At 38.2% G+C, this 20,988-nt stretch overlaps 1 protein-coding gene across 3 annotated transcripts in view; it reads right to left on the bottom strand.

The window, feature by feature from the left end:
- The window catches only part of NOTCH2 (notch receptor 2), a 161,550-nt gene that overhangs the window by 103,822 nt on the left and 36,740 nt on the right, over positions 1-20,988 (bottom strand). For all 3 annotated transcript variants that reach the window (XM_048220190.2, XM_057310331.1, XM_048220191.2), the window contains exon 2: positions 17,847-17,928. In XM_048220190.2, coding sequence (XP_048076147.1) covers positions 17,847-17,928 — 82 coding nt within the window. The remainder of the gene's footprint in view (positions 1-17,846; positions 17,929-20,988) is intronic.

The following is a 20,988-nucleotide window of genomic DNA, read 5'->3' as shown; positions in this document are numbered from 1 at the left end:
TTTCTTTAAACTTGAAGAGGATAAAAAATATTCCTTTATAGGTTCTAAATAAATCATTCTCCCCAAAAAAGGGGGGAGGGGAGACTCACACATGCAGGTATGCAAAAATTATCCCATGGATAATTGGAAATTAAATATAATTTCAGAATGCCCTGAAACACTACAAAACCCAACTTAAATTTCCTTAATTAGAACCACAGATAATAAAAAATAATGGACATCACGGGGAAAGAAATTAACAGTGACTAACCCTACTGCGAGAAAAAAACTTCCCTTAAGGATAAGATCATGGCCCAAGGGGTAAAAAACTGGTTCTTGGGGGTCATTCTTAGATATTACAATGGTTTATGGCCTTCCAAAGAGCCAGAGGAGATTTAAAAAAAGTGCGGTATATCTGTGATATTAAAACTGCTTTGGGAGTATGGGGGAATTAGGGAAAAACATCTAAAAGACTTCTTTGGGGCAAGAGTGATAATGATAAAAAGACTGAAAAACACTGAGAAAGCATATACAAATAAAGTAATTCTTAGCCTATGATCTGGCACTTCACAATGCTCATAAATGTTGAACAGAATAGAAAAGTTTCCCACAAATGATGCCTGTATTAGTACACAGTTGATCCTTGAACAACAGGAGTTTGAACTTGGCAGGTCCATTTACATATAAGCAGATTTCTTTCGATACAGTACAGTACCATAAATGTATTTTCTCTTATGATTTTCTTAATAACATAATCTCTTCTCCAACTTACTTTAAGAATACAGCATATAATACATATACAAAATATGTGTTAATTGACTGTTTACGTTATCACTAAGGCTTCTGGTTAATAGTAGGCAATCATAGTTTGTTGGGGAGTCAAAAGTTATGGGGATTTTCAACTGTGCAGGCGTCGCTGCCCCAAAGCCCTGTGTTGTTCAAGGGTCAACTACATATTCAAATTCAAGTGTCTTGAAAATAAAGTGTTCCTCAGCTTTGGAAATTCCTTCCTCTGTATCTGATCTGCTGTATAAAATCCAAGTCTATGCCTCCACAGGAACAAAGTGAAAATCCTGCAAAACTAAATAGTGGTCTAATGAGAAAATTTATTTGACACACATCTAGATACCATACAGATTATTTCTTGTAAAAATACAACACTATCATTATTTTACATATTCTTGCAGTCTTGTAACAACAAAAACAACAGCAAAGCCCAAAAACCCTCCTCATATGGAAGATACTAGCAGCGCATGTGCGTCTTAGCCTACTGGTGCCTATCCTTGGAAGCATACTCTACACTAACTATATTGCTGGGATTAGATTTGCTTTATTTATGCTTTCTTCTAGATTACAAGCTTTTGAGAACAATTATTAAAACCATCACCATCACAATAATCACCCAAAATCTTTCCACACAAAGGATAACTTTCACAAAGTTAATGACATCAGCATTTATTACTTTTATGGCAGTAACAGAAAAGTTATTGTCAAAAAAATGTAATGTTTTCATTTATTTTATTAATACCACTCACTAATTTAACAGAATCTTACTTTTGTGTAGACCTCCAGTATAGATCATCTCAACTAGAAAAGCAGCATCAACTAAAAACTAACACAGGAGGACTCAGACATAATTCTTTGTTCTAACTTCAGCAACATCTGCTTCAAGAACTTCTTTTGTATGCTAAAAACAAAAACAAAAAAAACAAAAAAAAAACCTACCACAAAGAATGGTTTTTCCAGTTTATACCATACGCACTTGAAAGATGTTTCCAGTGGCTATTAGGCTCTAAGGTAAAGGTCAGCAAATATTGCCCTGGGTGAAGACCAGCTGATTTTGGATCTCCACCCCAGGAGCTGGCTTTGACATTTTTTTAATGGTTACATTTTAAAGGGGTATACTAGTACCTGTATAATATCCTCAATGTGCCTCTTGGCCAGCAAAGCCTAACACATTTACTAGTTTATGATCCCTGCTCTAAGGCCATGGCAGCATTAAAGTATACGTAGGCGAAAACACTTTCAAAACATATGCTTGAAATTTAGGTAACTTCTTGTTTACTAGAAGTCAGGCAACTTTAGTAGCACTTGTAATGAAGTATGTTTAATTTCAGAGAGGCAATCGAATGGTCAAAAAGTCATCACTGTCAACGGCCACATCTCTGCATAATTAGAACCAAAGATAATAAAATAATGGACATCATGGGAAAAAATTATGGTGTATAACCCTCATATGGTGACTTATGACAAAAACCACTACTTACCTTAAGAGGACCATGGCCCAAGGGATCAAAAAAAAAAAAAAATTTAGATATTACAATGATTTATAGCCCTCCAAACCAGAGAAACTGAGTCTCAAACAAGCATCCTGAAAGTGTACACTCAAGTTTACTCAAAGTGAAGACAAATGCATTACCCCAAAAAGATGGAGCAGTAAGTAAAACAGACACTATGAACCCTGAAATGGCCCAGGCTGGACCTGTACTTAGCAACCAAGTTGAAGTTCTAAATAAAATCTCCCAAATCTAAATAAAAAACAGCACTATGGTAGATACCATAATATAAATCACGGCCCAACCCATGTTTTCACACTAACTCTGAGGAGGCACTTTGCCTACTAAACTGAGTCAAGGTAAAGCCATACCTGACGTGGCTACATTCTCCTGTATCATTCTGCTTAAAAAACCCTTGCCTAGTGGCAGGTGAGATGTATTTAGGGCATACTTGAACAAATATATTTTCTAAAATATAGGTATTACATATATACATATAAAGTCATGAGTTTATTCTTTATCTGAATAAGAATAAAAATGTAACTAGTATATTGTTTTACAAATCTCTTACCGAAGACTTGAGCATGTCCCCAGATCTTTTTGATAGCCACTAGAAATTAACCTTGTACCAGCCCACTTTAATTCTCTGAGCTTCAGCCTCCTCATGCATTAAAACATCCTAGGCCAAAAAACTCTAATATTCCCTTTAGCTCTAAAATTGTATGATTCCATTTTGTATGTTCCATGGCCCCTGGGATACTAATATAGGATAGACCTCCCTTATGAGGCACTGAAAAGAATTTGCACACTGTATCATTTCATGGAATGTTAAAAAATAAAATGTATAGCTAGAGTTCAAATTCTTGGACTTTAAATTGCCTCACAAAGCACTAAGGTTTTTTTTATTCCATTTTTATCTCTTTATATATCGTTAGATACATACATAGCTCTATTTAGAGATACAGATACATCTATACACACATACACATATACGTGTTCACCCACATTAGTTCCTTGAGGGTTGGTACCAAGAATGAGAGGAAATAGTGCTGAATCTTTAGATTGCCTAGAGGGGTCTCAGGAACAATTTTAGTCCCAGTCTACATTCTAATCAGTTATGTAATCCAGGGGAGGTCACTTGGCCAGAGTAAGCCCTGGGCTCCTCACATATAAACCAAGTGAGTAGGCAAAGTGCTTGTCGAAGTCCTTTTAACCTCCTAAGTATGATAACTCTACAATTTTGGCTTTGAACTCCCTCAGCAATACTGCCCAAGGATAACTATACTTGCTAATGTTAACGCTTGGAGTCAGTGCTTGTGTGTGTGTCTTGACCATTGACCCACTCCGAGACAGGCTCCTGGCACAAAATTTGTGCCTTGTGTCTCTTATGTCCTCCACACTGCCTACCAATCACTGTTCTAAATGCACAGACAGTTCGGTGCTCACTGGTGTAAATGAACTGCTGCACAACTCACACTTCAGCTAACCCCTCACAGGAAGTACAGAGAGGCAAAGAACAATACATTTAAACAAGATATGGAGAATAAATAAGAATCCTGAACCTAAAAGGGAAAGAAAGGCCTTACCATCTTCTCCAAAACAAACTGGCCAAACCATGACAGCCTATTTTCTTCAGACCAGAACGGTGGTAGACACCGCAAACCTCTTTATGGAATCTGACCTGCTGATAAATTTCACAAGGCTAAAAATGATGCGCGTATAAAACAATGATCTGGGAAGATCTGCTCCAAATTTAAACTTGCAGGGAATAAACCACTTAAATTCATGTGGGACCTTTTTCCAGATACCATTTTTATATATCCCCTCAACACAGCATCAATGCCTATCTTAATCATTTTTTCCACTCTTGATGCTCTCATTAATTCTTATAAAATTTAAGAAAGAATAAGTGATGCCCTACAATTAAAGAGATCGCTTCTGAGGAGACTAATTATGAACTCTTGATACTCAGTGTCAGCCTTTGCCTGGAAGGAAATGAGTCAACTTTTCATTAGTAATCAAGTTGCCTCCATTTTTTTAAGAGTGACCCAGAAATGCAAGGCCATGAGTTTTAGCGATATGAGGCAGAGAATCAGATACCACAAATATTATACACAAATAGGACTAAGACAGAGAATTAAAGTCAAAGAGGTTCCTGAGGTATTTTTCAGGATGACTGAAGTTTCAGAAGGGGCCCAGTAAAATAATTCATCAAGGAGATGTGCCTGGCTTACACAAGAACAGGCATTTCAAAATCTTAAAGGGACAGGCAGTTAAATGGCTAAGGCCCTACCACGGTCTAGCCAAGAGAATCATAACCATTGTCAAATGTTTTCCACACAGAATAGGCAGCCCTGCTTTATTCTGGATAATTGAGGGTTTGGATATGTACTATATAATCAAAGGAAACAAGCAGTAAAGGACATGAGCTAATTTGGGCTAACCAAAGATTTGGCTAACAGATACTTGCTTACTCTGGATCCCTGCAACAAACTAGATCAGGCCAATGATATGCTGGACAGAAGAGGTCAGAGGACGGGATACCTAAATTCTCAGCAAGGAGAATGAACTGATCCTATTCTCAGTGTCTGTTTTTCAATCATTCTGCTATCTTAACCCATTCTCTTCCTTGCCTCAGAGACACCTTGTAAATGGTGTCGACGAGCTTACCTGGCTGCTTCTGAAAGCAGCATAAAAATCAAGTCAAAACCAAAAAGTTCTAGGAGTAGGAGAGGTGATTGCTCCCAGCTGTCCTCCTTTCCTGTCCCCTAGTCTTCCCCTCTACTCCTCATTCTAGACATTCTGTCTTCAAGCATTCAAGCCAACATGTGTTAAAGGAATGATATTTTTAAAATCAGTTATCTATCACCATGAAACCAGATGAATCCACATACTAGTTTAGTAAAACCTCACACATATTAAAGTATAGACAGACGAGAGCAACCAAGATGTAGAAAAGTTTTAAAACTATGTCATTAAGAACAAAATGATGAAGATACTGGTAATGATTATTCCAGGAAACAACAGCCCTTCTGGTCCCCTCAGTCTCTCTACTTCCATCCTTCTACTACCCATCTCCGTCAATATTCTCAGATTTATAATCTAAGTGAGCCACTAAAAATCCTGATTTTAGTCTTCTGTCCTGCAGTAGTTGTTCCCTTGTCTGAATCACCATAGTTCATATCATCTGTGCTGACACATCGGGTAGTTACAGACTACTATATTTTATACATATATGTATGCTTCATCTCCCTAACAAGATGGCAAGATGTCAGAGGACTGCCACCATGTTTTATGTGAGAAATATGACATTCATTAGCAGACACTCCCAAGGTATTTTATACTCATAAATAAGTAAGTCAGAGAGCACAGGCCTCTTTGTCTTTTATGTCTATTCATAATATATAGCACAGTGCTCAGTGTAGCCAGCTCAATAAATACTAGTTTGATGAAAATTAAACTTTTGTTTGAAGAGTGCTATGGACTGAAGGTATGCATCCCCCCCCCAAATTCATACAGTGAAATTCTAATCCCCAATATGATGATATCTGGAGGTGGGGCCTTTGGGAGGTAATTAGGTAGATAAAATCATGAGGGTAGGGTCCTCGTGATCGGATTAGAGCTTTCTCTCCCTACCATGTGAAAATATATACAGTGAGAAGGTGGCCATCTCACAGGGAACTGAATCTGCCAGGACCTTGATCTTAGACTTCTCAGCCTCCAGAACTATGAGAAATAAATGTCTCCCGTTTAAGCCACCCAGTCTGTGGTAGTTTGTTATAGCAGCCTGAGCTGACTAAGACCAAGAGGAAGAATCACTCAGTGCTTCAGTCCACCTGACGTTCAGTGTTCAGGATACAGGATTATAGACAGAGCAAGTATAGGAAAGTGGCCTGAATCTGTAGAGCTTCAGTACCCTAAATGCCACTATCCTACACAAGTCCTAATCAGGTTATTTTCTCATTACCACCTACCTTCTCCTCATACTTACGTGAAGAAAAAAAACTGGATATGATGTTCCAGTTGGATGGGTTCACTGAGTAATAGCACCCGTCACTGAAATAATGCCTTTCTTAGTCTTTGCTTTCACTTTTCTTTCATAAAAGCCTTTTGATAAAGATTGAAGTAATAGTTTGCTTAGGAGAGGACCATTTTAAACAGAAGGTAATTGCATTAATAAGGGAAGCCTGAAAGCATCAGTATAAAAGTCAGTAAGACATTTTTGGACATACAGTATGAAGTGCTAGCAAAAATTACTGATAATAGGTAAATAGAATATAAAAAACTTTGGGGAACCCCAGAGAAATTGTAATTTACCTTACATCGAAATGTAAAGTAAAACACAACTAAGACAAACACAAAAACAAAAAAACTCACATCTCACACACACACACACACACACACACACACACACACACACGAGACTGTAGGGATGGAGGAGACACCAAACTTTATTCCTAGCTACAAAATTCCTAGTTATGGGACATTTAGAAGAGCACTTAAAGAAAACCTCCTTCATGCCCACATATTTATGGTAGCTTAACGAAAAAAAAAGTATTTGGAAATTTTTAGATAATTACATTTTTATCACATTCTGATATCCCCACCCCTCTGTATTCAATCTTGCTGGCCTTGATGAAAGACAGCCAAAATTTAAAGTGAAGTACTTAATTAAGCTACTCCAGATCCTGGAAGAAAAATATTTCTCATCCTGCTTAGTCACAAGAAAAAAGGGGAGAAAAGAATTCCTACGTGAAATTGATGGTGCTGACATGCCACAATGGAACAATAAGAAAGAAACTTTACAGAGGATTACGGTTAACTTGGGGACTGTGTTGAAAGAAGCCTAGCTAAACCCACATCTATTCATGCCAGGTTTGCAGGACAAAATTAGTTGATTTAACTTATTGGCAATGACCCAAGACAGGCAAAAAGGATACAGGCAGAGTTTAAGAATCACCTTCTCCTACTTCTTTACCGAACACTGAAGTTTATAAAGGTTCCAACCTGAAGAATAAAGATTAGTTGAAAAGAGTATGGGAATCCCATTGTTCTATAAGAAGCTGATAATCAAGACTTACTTTATAAAAAATTCCTCAGGGACACCTAATATATTTGTTAAAGTATTTTTCAAACACATAGTGTTAATAAGAAGAATTACTTAGGAATGATACTGTTGAAGTGTCCAGATCTCATGTCCTAAATAAGGAAAGCCTCACGGGACATACATCTGTACATCTGTAACTCACTATGCAAATGTAAGGCACTATGTTTAACAACGTGTGACTTTTGGGCTGGCAGCAAAATTTATCAGAAGTTGTTGAATTTGACCTGTCTCAATTTCACAGCTGCATAAAATCTGTCTGGACTTGTTCATTTTCCATTAAGAAAAAGAAGAGAGAAGTTTCAAGTTTTTCAATTTAGTTTTCTCGACCAAAGATCATTTTAATAGATAGCAGTCTCCATCCCCACCTTCACTGCCTTCTTATATTTCATCTGCAGTAACTGCACTGAGCTTTCAGGTCAAAGGCCACTTCTCAGAAATGCAGCATTAGCCAAGCGTGGCCCATGTCCACTCACAGAGCTACAAGCAGGTTCAATACTCAGATATGTCAGCTGCACAGGTCTACTTAACGATACTGTCTCTGTTTAAAATCAGAAACTATGTAGAGTTATAATCACATTCCTGATCTAAAGAGTCACTTTCAGTCTTTCAATGTCCCATATTTCCTTTTCAGAAAGTCCTATTTGAACTACCCACGTTAAAATAGGTAATTTTGGGGATGCCTGGGTGGCTCAGTCAGTTAAGCATCTGTCTTCAGCTCAAGTCATGATCCCAGGATCCTGGGATCAAGTCCCACATTGGGCTCCTTGCATGGTGAGGAGCCTGCAGAATTCTCCCTCGCCTCCACTCCCCCTCCTTGCACTCGCTCTCTCACTCTCTCTGACAAATAAACAAATAAAATTTTTTAAAAATTAAAGTAAGTAATTTTGTCCCATTTTACTGATAGGCAAACTGAGACTTAGAGTGACGGCACATTTTCCAAGAGCATGTATCAGGTCAGCTACTTAAAAGGTATGTGATCATATAGGCCAATATCCCTGATGAACACAGATGCAAAAATTCTCAACAAAATACTAGTAAGCAGAATCCAACAATACATTAATAAAATCATTCACCACAATCAACTGGGATTTATTGCTGGGTTGCAAGGGTGGTTCGATATCTGCGAATCAACCAACATGATGCATCATATCAATAAGAGAAAGGATAAGAACCATATGATCACTTCAATAGATGCAGGAAAAGCATTTGACAAAATACAACATCCATTCATGATAAAAACCCTCAACAAAGTAGGTTTAGAGCGAACATACCTCAATATAATAAAGGCCATTTATGAAAAACCCACAGCTGACATCATCCTTAAAGGGGAAAAACTAACAAACTTTCTTTCCCTTAAGGTCAGGAACAAGACAAGGGCGTCCACTCTCACCATTTTTATTCAACATAGTACTGGAAGTCCTAGCCACAGCAATCAGAAAACAAAAGGAAAGAAAAGGCATCCAAATCGGTAAGGAAGAAGTAAAACTTTCTCTATTTGCAGATGACATGATACTATATATATAGAAAACCCGAAAGACTCCACCAAAAAACTGCTAGAACTGATAAATTCAGTAAAGTCACGGGATATTAAATCAATGTATAGAAATCTGTTGCATTTCAAACACGAATAATGAGCAGAAAGAGAAATTAAGAAAACAATCCCATTTACAGTTGCACCAAAAATAATAAAATACTTATGAATAAATCTTACCAAAGAGTTAAAAGATCTATACTCTAAAAACTATAAAACACTGATGAAAGAAATTGAAGACCGACACAAAGAAATGGAAAGCCATTCCATGCTCATGGATTGGAAAAACAAATATTGTTAAAATGTCTATACTACCCAAAGCAAGCTATACATTTAATGTGATCCCTATCAAAATACCAACAGCGTTTTTTACAGAACTAGAACAAACAATTCTAAAATTTTTATAAAAAGATGGAAGACCCTGTATAGCCAAAGCAATCTTGAAAAAGAAAAGCAAAGGAGTGCCTGGGTGGCTCAGTGGGTTACGCATCTGTCTTTGTCTCAGGTCATGATCTCGGGGTCCTGGGATCGAGCTCACATTGGGCTCCCTGCTCAGCAGGGAGTCTGCTTCTCCCTCTCCCTTTGCCCCTCCCCCTGCTTGTGCTATCTCTCTAAAATAAAATAAAATAAAATAAAATAAAATAAAATAAAATAAAATAAAATAAAATAAGAAAAGCAAAACTGGAGGCATCACAATTTCAGACTTCAAGTTATATTACAAAGCTGTAGTAACCAAAACAGTATGGTACTGGCACAAAAATAGACACATAGATCAATGGAACAGAACAGAAAGACCAGAAATGAACCCATAATTATACGGTCAATTAATCTTTGACAAAGCAGGAAAGAATACCCAATGGGATAAAGACAGTCTCTTCAACAAATGGTGATGGGAAAACTGGACAGCAACATGCAAAAGAAAGAAACTGGACCACTTTATTAAGCCATACACAAAAGTAAATTTAAAATGGACTAAAAACTTAAATGTGAGATCTGAAACCATAAAAATCCCAGAAGAGAATACAGGTAGTAAACTCTTTGACATTGGACATCACACAAATGCAACTTTTTTCTAGATAGTCTCCCGGGACAAGGCAAACAAAAGCAAAAATAAACTACTGGGACTATATCAAAATAAAAACCTTCTGCATAAGTAAGGAAAAAATCAACAAAGCTAAAGGCGACCTACCAAATGGGAGATGTTTGCAAATGACATATTCAAAAAGGCTTAATATCCAAAATAAAGAACTTACAAAACTCAACAACCAAAAAACAAATAATCCATTAAAAAATGGGCAGAAGACATGAACAGACATTTCTCCAAAGAAGACATACAGATGGCCAAAAGACACATGAAAAGATGCTCATCAACACTCACCATCAGGAAAATACAAATCAAAACTACAAGGAAATATCACCTTACACCTGTCAGAATGGCTAAAAAAACCCAAAAACAAAAACACGAGAAACAACAAGTGTTGGCAAGAATGTGGAGAAAAGGGAATCCTCCTGCACTATTGGTGGGAATGCAAACTGGTGCAGCCACTATGGAAAACAATATGAAGATTTCTCAAAAGGTTAAAAATAGAACTACTTTATGATCCAGGAATCGCACTCCTGGGTATTTACCCAACGAATACAAAACACCAATTCAAAGGGATACATGCACCTCTATGTTTAAAACAGCATTAATTACAATAGCCAAGAAATGGAAGCAGCCCAAGTGTCCCATCAACTGATAAATGGATAAAGAAGATGGGGTATTATATACAATGGAATATTATTCAGTCATCAGAAAGAAGGAAATTTTACCACTTGCAATGACTTGGATGAAGCTAGAGAGGACAATGCTAAGTGAAATAAGTCAGTCAGAGAAAGACAAATACCATATGATTTCACTCATATGTGGAATTTAAGGAACAACAAATGAGCACAGGAAAAGAGAGAGAGAGAGAAATCAAGAAATAAACTTCTTTTTTTAAAGAAACAGACTTTTTTTTTTTTAAAGATTTTATTTATTTGACAAAGACAGCCAGCAAAAGAGGGAACACAAGCAGGGGGAGTGGGAGAGGAAGAAGCAGGCTCCTAGAGGAGGAGCCTGATGTGGGGCTCAATCCCAGAACACTGGGATCACGCCCTGAGCCAAAGGCAGAGGCTTAACGACTGCGCCATCCAGGCGCCCCCTAAAGAAACAGACTCTTAATTATAGAGAACGAATTGATGGTTACCAGAGGGGAGGAGGAGATTGGTTCAATAGATGATGGGGATTAAGACGTGTACTTGTCATGATGAGTACAGGGTAACATATGGAAGTGTTGAATCGCTATATTGTACACCTGAAGCTAATATAACATTATATGTTAACTTTTAAAAAAAAACTTAAAAATTAAAAAAATAAAAGTTATGTGATCTTTAGAAAATTATTTAACTTCTTTGAGTTTCCACATATACTCATCAGTAAAACAGGGATATTAAGACATGTAACTTACATGAGGACTACAATGACACATATAAAAAGGTTAATTAAGCACAGAGCCTGGCATATAATAAGTGCTCAATAAACACTGGCTAGCATAATATTCTTTAACTTGCCAAAGGTCTGATTGCTAACAAGAATTAGGATTCAAACTGCAGTCTATCTGGCATAAAAACCTATGCCCTCTCCATGTCACCAGACAGGGCTCTTTCAGATACCTTAATCCACACACCAGTACCACAATGAACCATACCAAAGCCCGAGGCAAAAGGAAAAGTCAGTAATACTGATCTCTTTATTTAAAATTTGGGTATTTTTATCACAGTTTTTTTGTATTAATTTTGACATTCTGAACTACTGCATTAAAGTATAACTGCCTGGCTAGCTCAGGCAGCAGAGCATGAGACTCTTAAAATATTATTTATCTTGCTAACTGGGTTTTCTGACACCCTCTAAAATTTTACACCTGAGCTGAAAGCTTCACTCACCTCACCCTGGTCCCAGCCCTACCAGTCACTAACAGTTTCTGCTCTGACATTACAGTCATTTCACAATTCACTTTGCATTAGTCTAGTAAGACTCACTGTGAACCTCTTTAAAAAGCCCAGGTTAATGAATTGATAATTATTTTATGACTTCCCAAAGAGTGTGAAATAATGGGGTAACACTATCAATTACTTGCAACTACTACCACAGACTTCAGTTATCTGTTATATGTGGTATACATAAAGAGCATACAATAAGTTAATTCCTGAATTAATAGCTTCTTAAGTACCACATTATTTAAAAAAAAAGAAACATTACTCTGTGAAAGGTATTTAGTGAGCAAAAGACAATATTCTTCATTTTACGGTAAAGATAAAAGAACTACGGAAAAGTGGCCAGGCTTCTGCTAGCATCTGCCAGAAGAACTGTATATATGATGCTTTCTGCAAAATAGGACACTCTACTTGAAGGAATCTTCTTGGCACAGCCAGTTTCAGCAAAGAAAGAGAAAGTGATTTAACAGCTGACATTTTTCCCAGTGGATCTCTTTGATCTGATATTGCCCTGAACAGCACTGAACGCACTAACAAGGCAGGTGAAAGGGGAAAACACTGAGTCAGCCTTAACTTTTAAAAATGCCTTTCTAGGAGAGCACCACTACAACACAAATATTGATAGTGCATCCTCTACTCTAAGCCAGGCTCTGGAAGATTCCAGGTGTCTCTGTTCTCTTCCGATTATATAGAAACATATCAAGAGGACAAAGAAGGCAATGGCTATAGTTTTCTTGAATGGCTTTAGGAGGCCTGGACCACCAACATTACTCCTAATCCTGGCCAGGAAAGTTGTTGGTTGTTAATGTTTCTTACAGTTAGTAGACAAATTTTAGGCAAATTGTGAAACAAAGTTATACTTTATAACATTTTATATTTATAATGATTTACTTTGTTTACTTTGATAATATAAAGTAAAAATAATTTACTTTGATAATGATTACTTCAAAATGTAGTTCCTACTTAGGTACTTTGGCAAAAAGCAGAGACTCTCAAATGCAATCCCCCATCCACAGGTACCTAAGTAACTCCTGGTGACTTTCCAGTGTTTAATAAACACTGTGCTATAGTTACCTCCTAAGTGGCATGTAGAATTTTTTGAAAGAGTCCTTTATAATGATAATTTTTATCATTAAAAATAATGGCAGAGTAATTATATCAGATCAACTCTCTTACTTACAATAATTAGACACTGTAGACAATATATTAAAGGTACCAAAGAGTAACCAAAGCAGGCAGAAACTGGGATATGAGCCTCAAAAACAGAAAACCAAACTATATGAAACCTACATTTCTATAGCTCGTTCGCTGAAGGTTTTCCTCAGTCCATACAGCACATGAGGAACAGAATGCAAGCAGAAAATGGAAGTCTTACTGGGCTGAAGAGTCAAAGGTATCTGGAACTGTCAAAGCAGCTAGAATCTGGAGGAGAAATCCTGGAAAAGACAGAACCACAGAGCAGGTAGCCCTAAAATATGTATATGACTCCACACAAATCCTTAAATGATTCCTGGCTGTGCATGAACAAAGTATTTAGGAACCCAAAGGAAAGCAAGAGCTGGAAGGCTGGCTGAAAGGCTGAGCATGGTTCTAGGAAGTCAGAAGCTTGAATTCGGGTCCTACTAAATTAGAGGGGTTTGGGAAACACCAGGCTTGACAAGCACCTCACACTTCCCATTGATCCCCTTGAGGGGTCATACTTGGGAGTAAGGACCACATCCCAGGACTAAGACACAATACTGTCAGACTCAAGGCAAAACAGATCCGCCAGAGCAAAGTCTAAAACCAAGCCTTCATAGGATCAAGGTGATCTTCCAGTGATGTAACTGCCTGTAAGAACAAAACTCACCATTCTTGAGTGGAAGGTAAACACTAAAATGCATTACTCACAATGTCCACTAAATAACAAAACTACCATAAATGAAAAGTAAAGGGAAATTGTACCCACAGTCAACAGAAAGAGCTGTTGATACCGACATACCCAAAGACAACCCAGTTAAGAACTGACAGATAAGAACTTTAAATAACTATGATAAATATGTCCTTAAAAATACACACTTTGGGGCGCCTGGGTGGCTCAGTCGTTAAGCGTCTGCCTTCGGCTCAGGTCATGATCCTGGGATCGAGCCCCGCATCAGGCTCCCTACTCAGCGGGAAGCCTTCTTCTCCCTCTCCCTCTGCCCCTGCTTGTGTTCCCTCTCTCCCTCTCTAGCTCTCTTTCTCTCTCTGTCAAATAAATAAATAAATAAAAATCTTTTTTTTAAAAAACGCACATCTTGTGAATTTTACAAATCAAAACCTTACCCTCCCCCAACATTCTAGTGAACTTGAGTTACCCATGATTTTCAATCAATTGGGATTTGGAATGGTTTATCTTTGAAAGCCTGAGACAAACAACTTGAAAGTGATTAATGACAGCCAAACTTAATTATATATTTACACCTCCCAGTAGGACAAGGGAGAGAATAAAATGTCTTATCTCTCTGTAGAGAGAGGGCTTTATTAAGATCTGACAACAACTATTTAGGAACAATAATTGAGTTTTATGCAAGATTAACACAGGTTTTCCTTGTCTGGCATCCCAGTCTAATCATAGACTGATAGAATACTTAGGCTCCTAACAGTGAGAAAAAACAGTTGAGCTGTGTACAAAACTAACCTTTAAAAGTACTTATCCTCATCTGTCAATGTGATCTTATCAAGGATTTCTATAATTTCTATAAACAACCATTATATTTTAGCTGAATCAGTAGCATTATGCTCTTTAAGCAGATAGTCAGATACCTTCTACTTTAAAACATTTTCCACTAATACCCACCCCCAATCCCCTGTAAAAAGAATTTGGCTTCAACTTTCTTTTCTTAATCTACTAAGCAATCTCATGAACAAAAAGATAATCATATGCCCTGCATGTCTGATGTAATTTTTACAGACCTTCTAAGTGTTCTAATATCCATTTACCATTTTGGGAAAATAATATTTACTGAACAAGCTGAATTACCTTTTTTCTCCAAGGAAAAAAGCAAAGTTCGTGAAGATATACTTAAAGATCTGCTAAATAGGTGTTATTTTTGCTTAACATTTTGCTTTACATCCTGTGGCATTGTAGGGATGACTGAGTTGGCCTCCCTGATATTTTTCTTGCTTTTCCTGTGTCCACTTATGTTGACACTGCCACTCCTAAAGATGCTAATATTGCTTTTACCGACACAGAGAAATACTCTCTTTTTACAAGTTTTGTTGTTCATATGGGTCTCCCAAAAGGACAGTCTTGCCCACTTTTTTCCTTATTTTCCTTTCTCAGAGGGCTTGTTTCCCTCACAAAGGGCTGGAAGACATCTGAGGGACTTGCCCAGAACTATATCCCTAAGCAACCTATCCCATCAACAATTAATAAGCATCCATGGACAGATTTTGGGCAGCTCCGTTTTTGTTAACCACAAAGTGAATTCCCTCTTCCCTAGCAGTGCTTCTTCTAGAAATCAGGGGCAACTTTGTCTCTCTCACCTTGGTTGGAGAGTTTGAGACTAACGGCCCACAAATCCCTTTTCTCCCAAAAGTGACCCTTAGTGTCCTCTCCTGGTAAGTGCTCAGAGACTAGTCTCTCTTCCCACAGCAGACCACAAATATGTAGGCCAACAATTAGAACCTACTTGAAATTCCCCCTACGTAAGTCACCACGTTGAATTATGTCCAAATAGAACTAAAGTGCTTCTCGGTATAGTACTACCATCCTAGATGCTGTGTGAAGCAAATAAAATTCTCAGAGGAGAGGACAGTACCTTCTTATTTAAGACATAGATTAAAAAAGCATGTGAATGAGGAAATCTGTCGAGCACCTTTTGGTTCAAGAAACGCATTGTTAAGCTCTAGCTACATACCAGGCACTATATTAAGCACTAACTATACAAAAACACTTAAGACAAGGACCTCAAAATCCAGTAGGAGAAACAAACACATCCACAAATGATCATAATTTAATGGGTTAACTACCACAGAGAGCTGAATGATAGAATAAAGCAAGTATCTATGACAGCAGGTGCCAAAAAGGGACTGAACATTTTGGTAGCCAGTTCTAACTTAATAGTTCCTCCCCTTTATTATCTCCAGCTGTGTTACCATTCGGAGAGAAGACTACATCACATGTTTTTGTTTTTTATTTTCGAGTTAGAAAAACTACATAAGCAGCTCATTATCAGTCACAAAAAAACATTTCATTTCCAGCATTATCTTTATTCCAATCCAAACAACCTATGGTGAAACTTTACTGTCATCTGGGGCGCCGGGGTGGCTCAGCTGGTTAAGCGGCTGTTTCAGCTCAGGTCATGAGCCCAGGGTCCTGGAATCGAGCCCCATGTTGTGTCCCCCGGGTCCACTGCGTCCCCTGACCCCACCTCGGGCTCCCTGCTGAGCCTGCCTCTCCCTTTCCCTCTGCCCCTCTTCCCCTGTTTGTGCTTTCTCTCTCATTCTCTCTCTCAGATAAATAAAAATCTTTAACTAAAGAAACAACTCTACTGTCATCATAGCCTAAAATATTGTCACTTTGCTCAAGAGCATCTTCTCTGACTTGCAAAAATCCTCACTTATGACATTAAAGAACTTAGATCCTGGGACGCCAGGGTGGCTCAGTAGGTTAAGTGTCTGCCCTCAGCTCAGGTCATGATCTCAGGGTCCTGCTCAGCATGGAGCCTGCTTCTTCCTCTGCCTGCTGCTCCCCCTGCTTGTGCGTGCAGGCTTGCATGCTCTCTCTCTCCCTCTCTCCGATAAATAAATAAATAAATCTTTAAAAAAAAAAAAAAAGGCACTTAGATCCTGGTGTCAGAATGGACTTGACTGGAACCAATGTCATTATTATATTTATGTTATTCAATTAAATATCCAGAAAACAAAGAAAAGCATGTTGGATAAACTCATTTAAAATGCTTATTAAGCAAGTACTGCTACCGAAGCAGAGAACAAGTATACTCTATGCAAGTGTTAAAGAAAAGTTATATGATCAATCTTATTTCCCATGATATAAGTACAATGGATACATGTTTCTGTCAAAAATTTTCAATTGAGGGACACCTGGGTGGATCAGTTAAGTGTCTGCCTTTGGCCCAGGTCATGATCCTAGCATCCTTGGGACAGAGTACCACTTGGGACTCCCTTCTGAGCTTCGCCCTCTGCCCGCCTCTCCCTCTGCTTGTGCACGTGTGCTCTGACAAATAAATAAATAAAATCTTAAAAAAATTTTTTTTTCCATTGAGCTAGAGCCAGAAGGAAAAAAATGTGGTCCACAGGACACAAAGAGGAGCTATTTATAAGATAATCTCACAGGCCTCCTCAAAGAAACAAAAAGTATAGCTAAACTAGGTGTTGGAGAAAAAGAAAAAATGCTCTTAAGAACCAGCCTATACTCCCTAATCTTGTCCATACCCTTTGTCTTGTAAACCCATCTAATGATATTTTCCACAGTGCCTGCTCCCCATCCCATCCCTACAGGTGCATCTGCATCTTTCTCATGGTCTCTTTTAGGAACTAGACTTTTTTACACCAGAAACATAGTTTCATGTTGTAATATTCACTTACGCTAGGCAGAATTAAAGTTAATATCTATTGTGGTTTGACTTAAAAACAAGATCGTAACTAACATGTTGAGGAGTGATTCTAAGAATGTACTCAATATGCAGTAACTAGCCACTCACTGAAAAGTCTTTTTCATAATGAAAAAGATAGTGATAAGATAATAAGAAGTTCTTGTTAACCATTTATCTGACATCTACATCCTTCCATCCTTATCCCCCGCAAAGACTATATCAGAAAAGTTAAAGATCCAGTAACATTTCACAGAAGTATTGAAAATAGAATTAGTAGAACCAAATCTTGTCCAGGGTTCCACTGAGGAAAAATAAAATGTATAAAAAGGAAAAAAACAAACAAACAGAGAAAAACTTACTTGCAGTATCCTGTCCCATTGTGGTAGGTAACACACACTCCTTCATTTACACAGGGCTCATAGCCATCCCGACACTGCAATGCTAAAAATAAAAACAAATGCACATTAGAAATAAGTCACTCATCAGACAGCAAAGAAATGTTACCCAATTCAGGTCGACATCCGTTCCCATATCCAACCTGATCTGGGTTTCCCTTTAGAGCTTTCATCAGGTTTTTTGGTTTGTTTGTTTTGTTTTGTATTTGTCCTTTGGCTTCTGGGGTCATAGAAGCATGGAAGGTCATCCTAGGAGTCTCTTCCTTCAATAACTACTTTACAATCTTGAATGATACTCTTAATTCTCTGTGCCTCTAGCTTCCCAGCAATTGCATCCCTATCTTCTAACGATACTCAAGAAAACTAAAGCTCTTTTTTTTAAATAATATTTTATTATTATGTTAATCACCATACAGTACATCCATAGTTTTTGATGTAAAGTTCCATGATTCATTAGTTGCGTATAACACCCAGTGCACCATGCAATACGCGCCCTCCTTACTACCCATCACCAGCCTATCCCATTCCCCCACCGCCCTGAAACCCTCAGTTTGTTTCCCAGAGTCCATAGTCTCTCATGGTTCATTCCCCCTTCTGTTTACCCCCCCTTTCTTCTTCCTTTTCTTCTCCTACCGATCTTCCTACTTCTTATGTTCCATAGATGAGTGAAACCATATGATAATTGTCTTTCTCTGCTTGACTTGTTTGGCTTAGCATTATCTCCTCCAGTCCCGTCCATGGTGCATATTACTCACCATGAAAAAGAACGATTTCTCAACATTTGCTGCAACAAGAAAACTAAACCTCTTAACAAACATGACATGCCATAAGCATCTTGAAATTTAAATACTTCAGATAAATAATATAAGGATTCATCAGTGAATTAGGAAGACCTGGGTAAATACTAGGTCACCACGATACAAATGAATTACTTGAGCCTTCAAGTGAGGTTTCAGAACAGGCCACTTTAATAACTAATCAGAAACATCAACGATATTCATTGAACAAACTGTAACTGAGAGCCTAGTATATGCCTGGCACAATATTAGGATCCAGAGGAAAAGGAGAAATGGAATACATAAGAAATCAATACAGCATAACCTCTAGCCTTAAGAGATTCACAAAAAGACGGGGGAGTAGACCATGAATACAGATTGTGGGGGGGGGGGTGAAAGTAAAGAAAATAAAAAGCTAATTTTATATATGCAGATAGAACAACAATTCTCAAATTCTGAAACTCCAGTTCTTTTACAAGGCAGTGAAAAGGCACCTCACGCCATAATCCCTTCCAAAAACAGACTACTCAGAGATAAACAGCAATAGTAGAAATTTTCATGGATTTCAGCCACAAGAGGAGAAAGACTCCTAAAGTCTACCACTCACTTGCTGGATAACTTGATTATTTAGCTTTTAGAATTAGAATTTTCATTACCAAAATCCTTACCAAGAATCCTTACAACAACTGGAAAGGCAAGCCAGAAAGAAACCTAGTCAAACAACAAAAGCTAAAAATGAAGTTAATGAACTTTTTCTATAAGATTATTAAGATGTCCATCTGCTAGGACGGTTTATATACAAATACCTGAAAGCAAAATTGAGAAGTCTCCACCTGTGACTTTTCTCTAGCCATACCATTCTATGAATAAACTGCTCAATATCACAGGCTCTAGGCCTGACATTCTAGGGCATCAAAATCAGCTGCTTCACAGGGGAGCCCAGGCACAAGCTGGACGCTAGAACAATTCCTCCATTAACAATTACTGCTAAGATGGGCACCTGGGTGGCTCAGTTGGTTAAGCATCTGTCTTTGGCTCAGGTCATGATCCCAGAGTCCTGGGATCGAGTCCCGCATCGGGCTCCCTGCTCAGTGGAAAGCCTGCTTCTCCCTCTCCTACTGCTCCTCCCCCTGCTTGTGTCTCTCTTGTGCGTGTGTGTGTGTGTGTGTGTGTGCGCGTGCGCATGCTCTCTCTCTCTCTCTCAAAAATCTTAAAAAAAAAAAAATGAAGTGCTTTCCTTAAAAAAAAAAATTACTGCATAAGAACCCACTATTTGCCCAGTAACCATTACCAAGTGATGGAATCATTTGAGAACATGTTTACAGAAATTACATCTCTTAAAATAATATTTTTAAAATAGTAATAACCACTGCAGCTAACACATTGCGCTTACTAAATCCCAGATACTATTTTATGCATTTTACACAGACTAACTAATACAATGTTCCCTACAATGCTGTGAAGCAGTTAATTTCATTATCTGTGTTCCACAAAAAAGGCTAAGTGACCTGCTACTACCACACCAGTGGGTTAAAGAGCCAGAATTTGAACCTTAGGGAGTCTGGAACCTGCAAGAGAGTCTGTGCTCCTAACTACAATGATACACTGTTTCCCACTATCTGACATTTTTCTTCTCAGATGGGCAGGATAGGCATTGTTATACCCATTTACTAGAAAGTGCAGGCCAAGGAGGTTAGGTGACCTCCTCATGGAACATCACACCACTAGCTGTGGCAGTGTTAGGCCTGAGACCCAGGTCTCTTGCTGAGTCCAGCCCCATGTCTGACAGCTGCTGGGATCACACAGTCACTAAGTTGCAGCCCGAACAGGCAGATTCAGGAAGAGGGTCATCTTGTTGTCCATATCCCACTTCCCTGTAGGGCTCAAATGCTCCCTCTTCCCACACTGATAAGGCCAATGCGACAACTATAATTAAAACAGTTAATGTCAGGTTATTTCCTCCATACCAAAGTTCTCAAACTGCTTTTTTCATTCTCTTTAGACACTTTTATTAGTTTCAATGAGAACTTCCTGACTTTTTTCTATTTGCTTTTTTTCCCTTTAAATAAAAAAGAAAACCTGTCAGTAGGAAAGGAATGTCCTGCAGGCACAGAGCAAGTTAAGCTGCAGCTCTGTCCTCCCCCTGCAGGAATCCTGGCTCAGTGGAGTCCAGAAACCTGAAATCTTACCTCTACCACTAACTAGCTGTACTACTGTAAGTAAAGCACAACCTCATGGGGGCTCAATTTCCCTACCAGTAAACTAAACTGGGGAGAACTAAATGCTCTTGAAGGTCTCCTATGATCCAAGAGTGACACCTCCCTCATTAA

The sequence above is a fragment of the Ursus arctos genome, unplaced genomic scaffold (assembly GCF_023065955.2).
Source record: "Ursus arctos isolate Adak ecotype North America unplaced genomic scaffold, UrsArc2.0 scaffold_12, whole genome shotgun sequence".
In the NCBI taxonomy this organism is placed as follows: domain Eukaryota; kingdom Metazoa; phylum Chordata; class Mammalia; order Carnivora; family Ursidae; genus Ursus; species Ursus arctos.
This window is presented reverse-complemented; position numbering and strand designations above follow the sequence as displayed.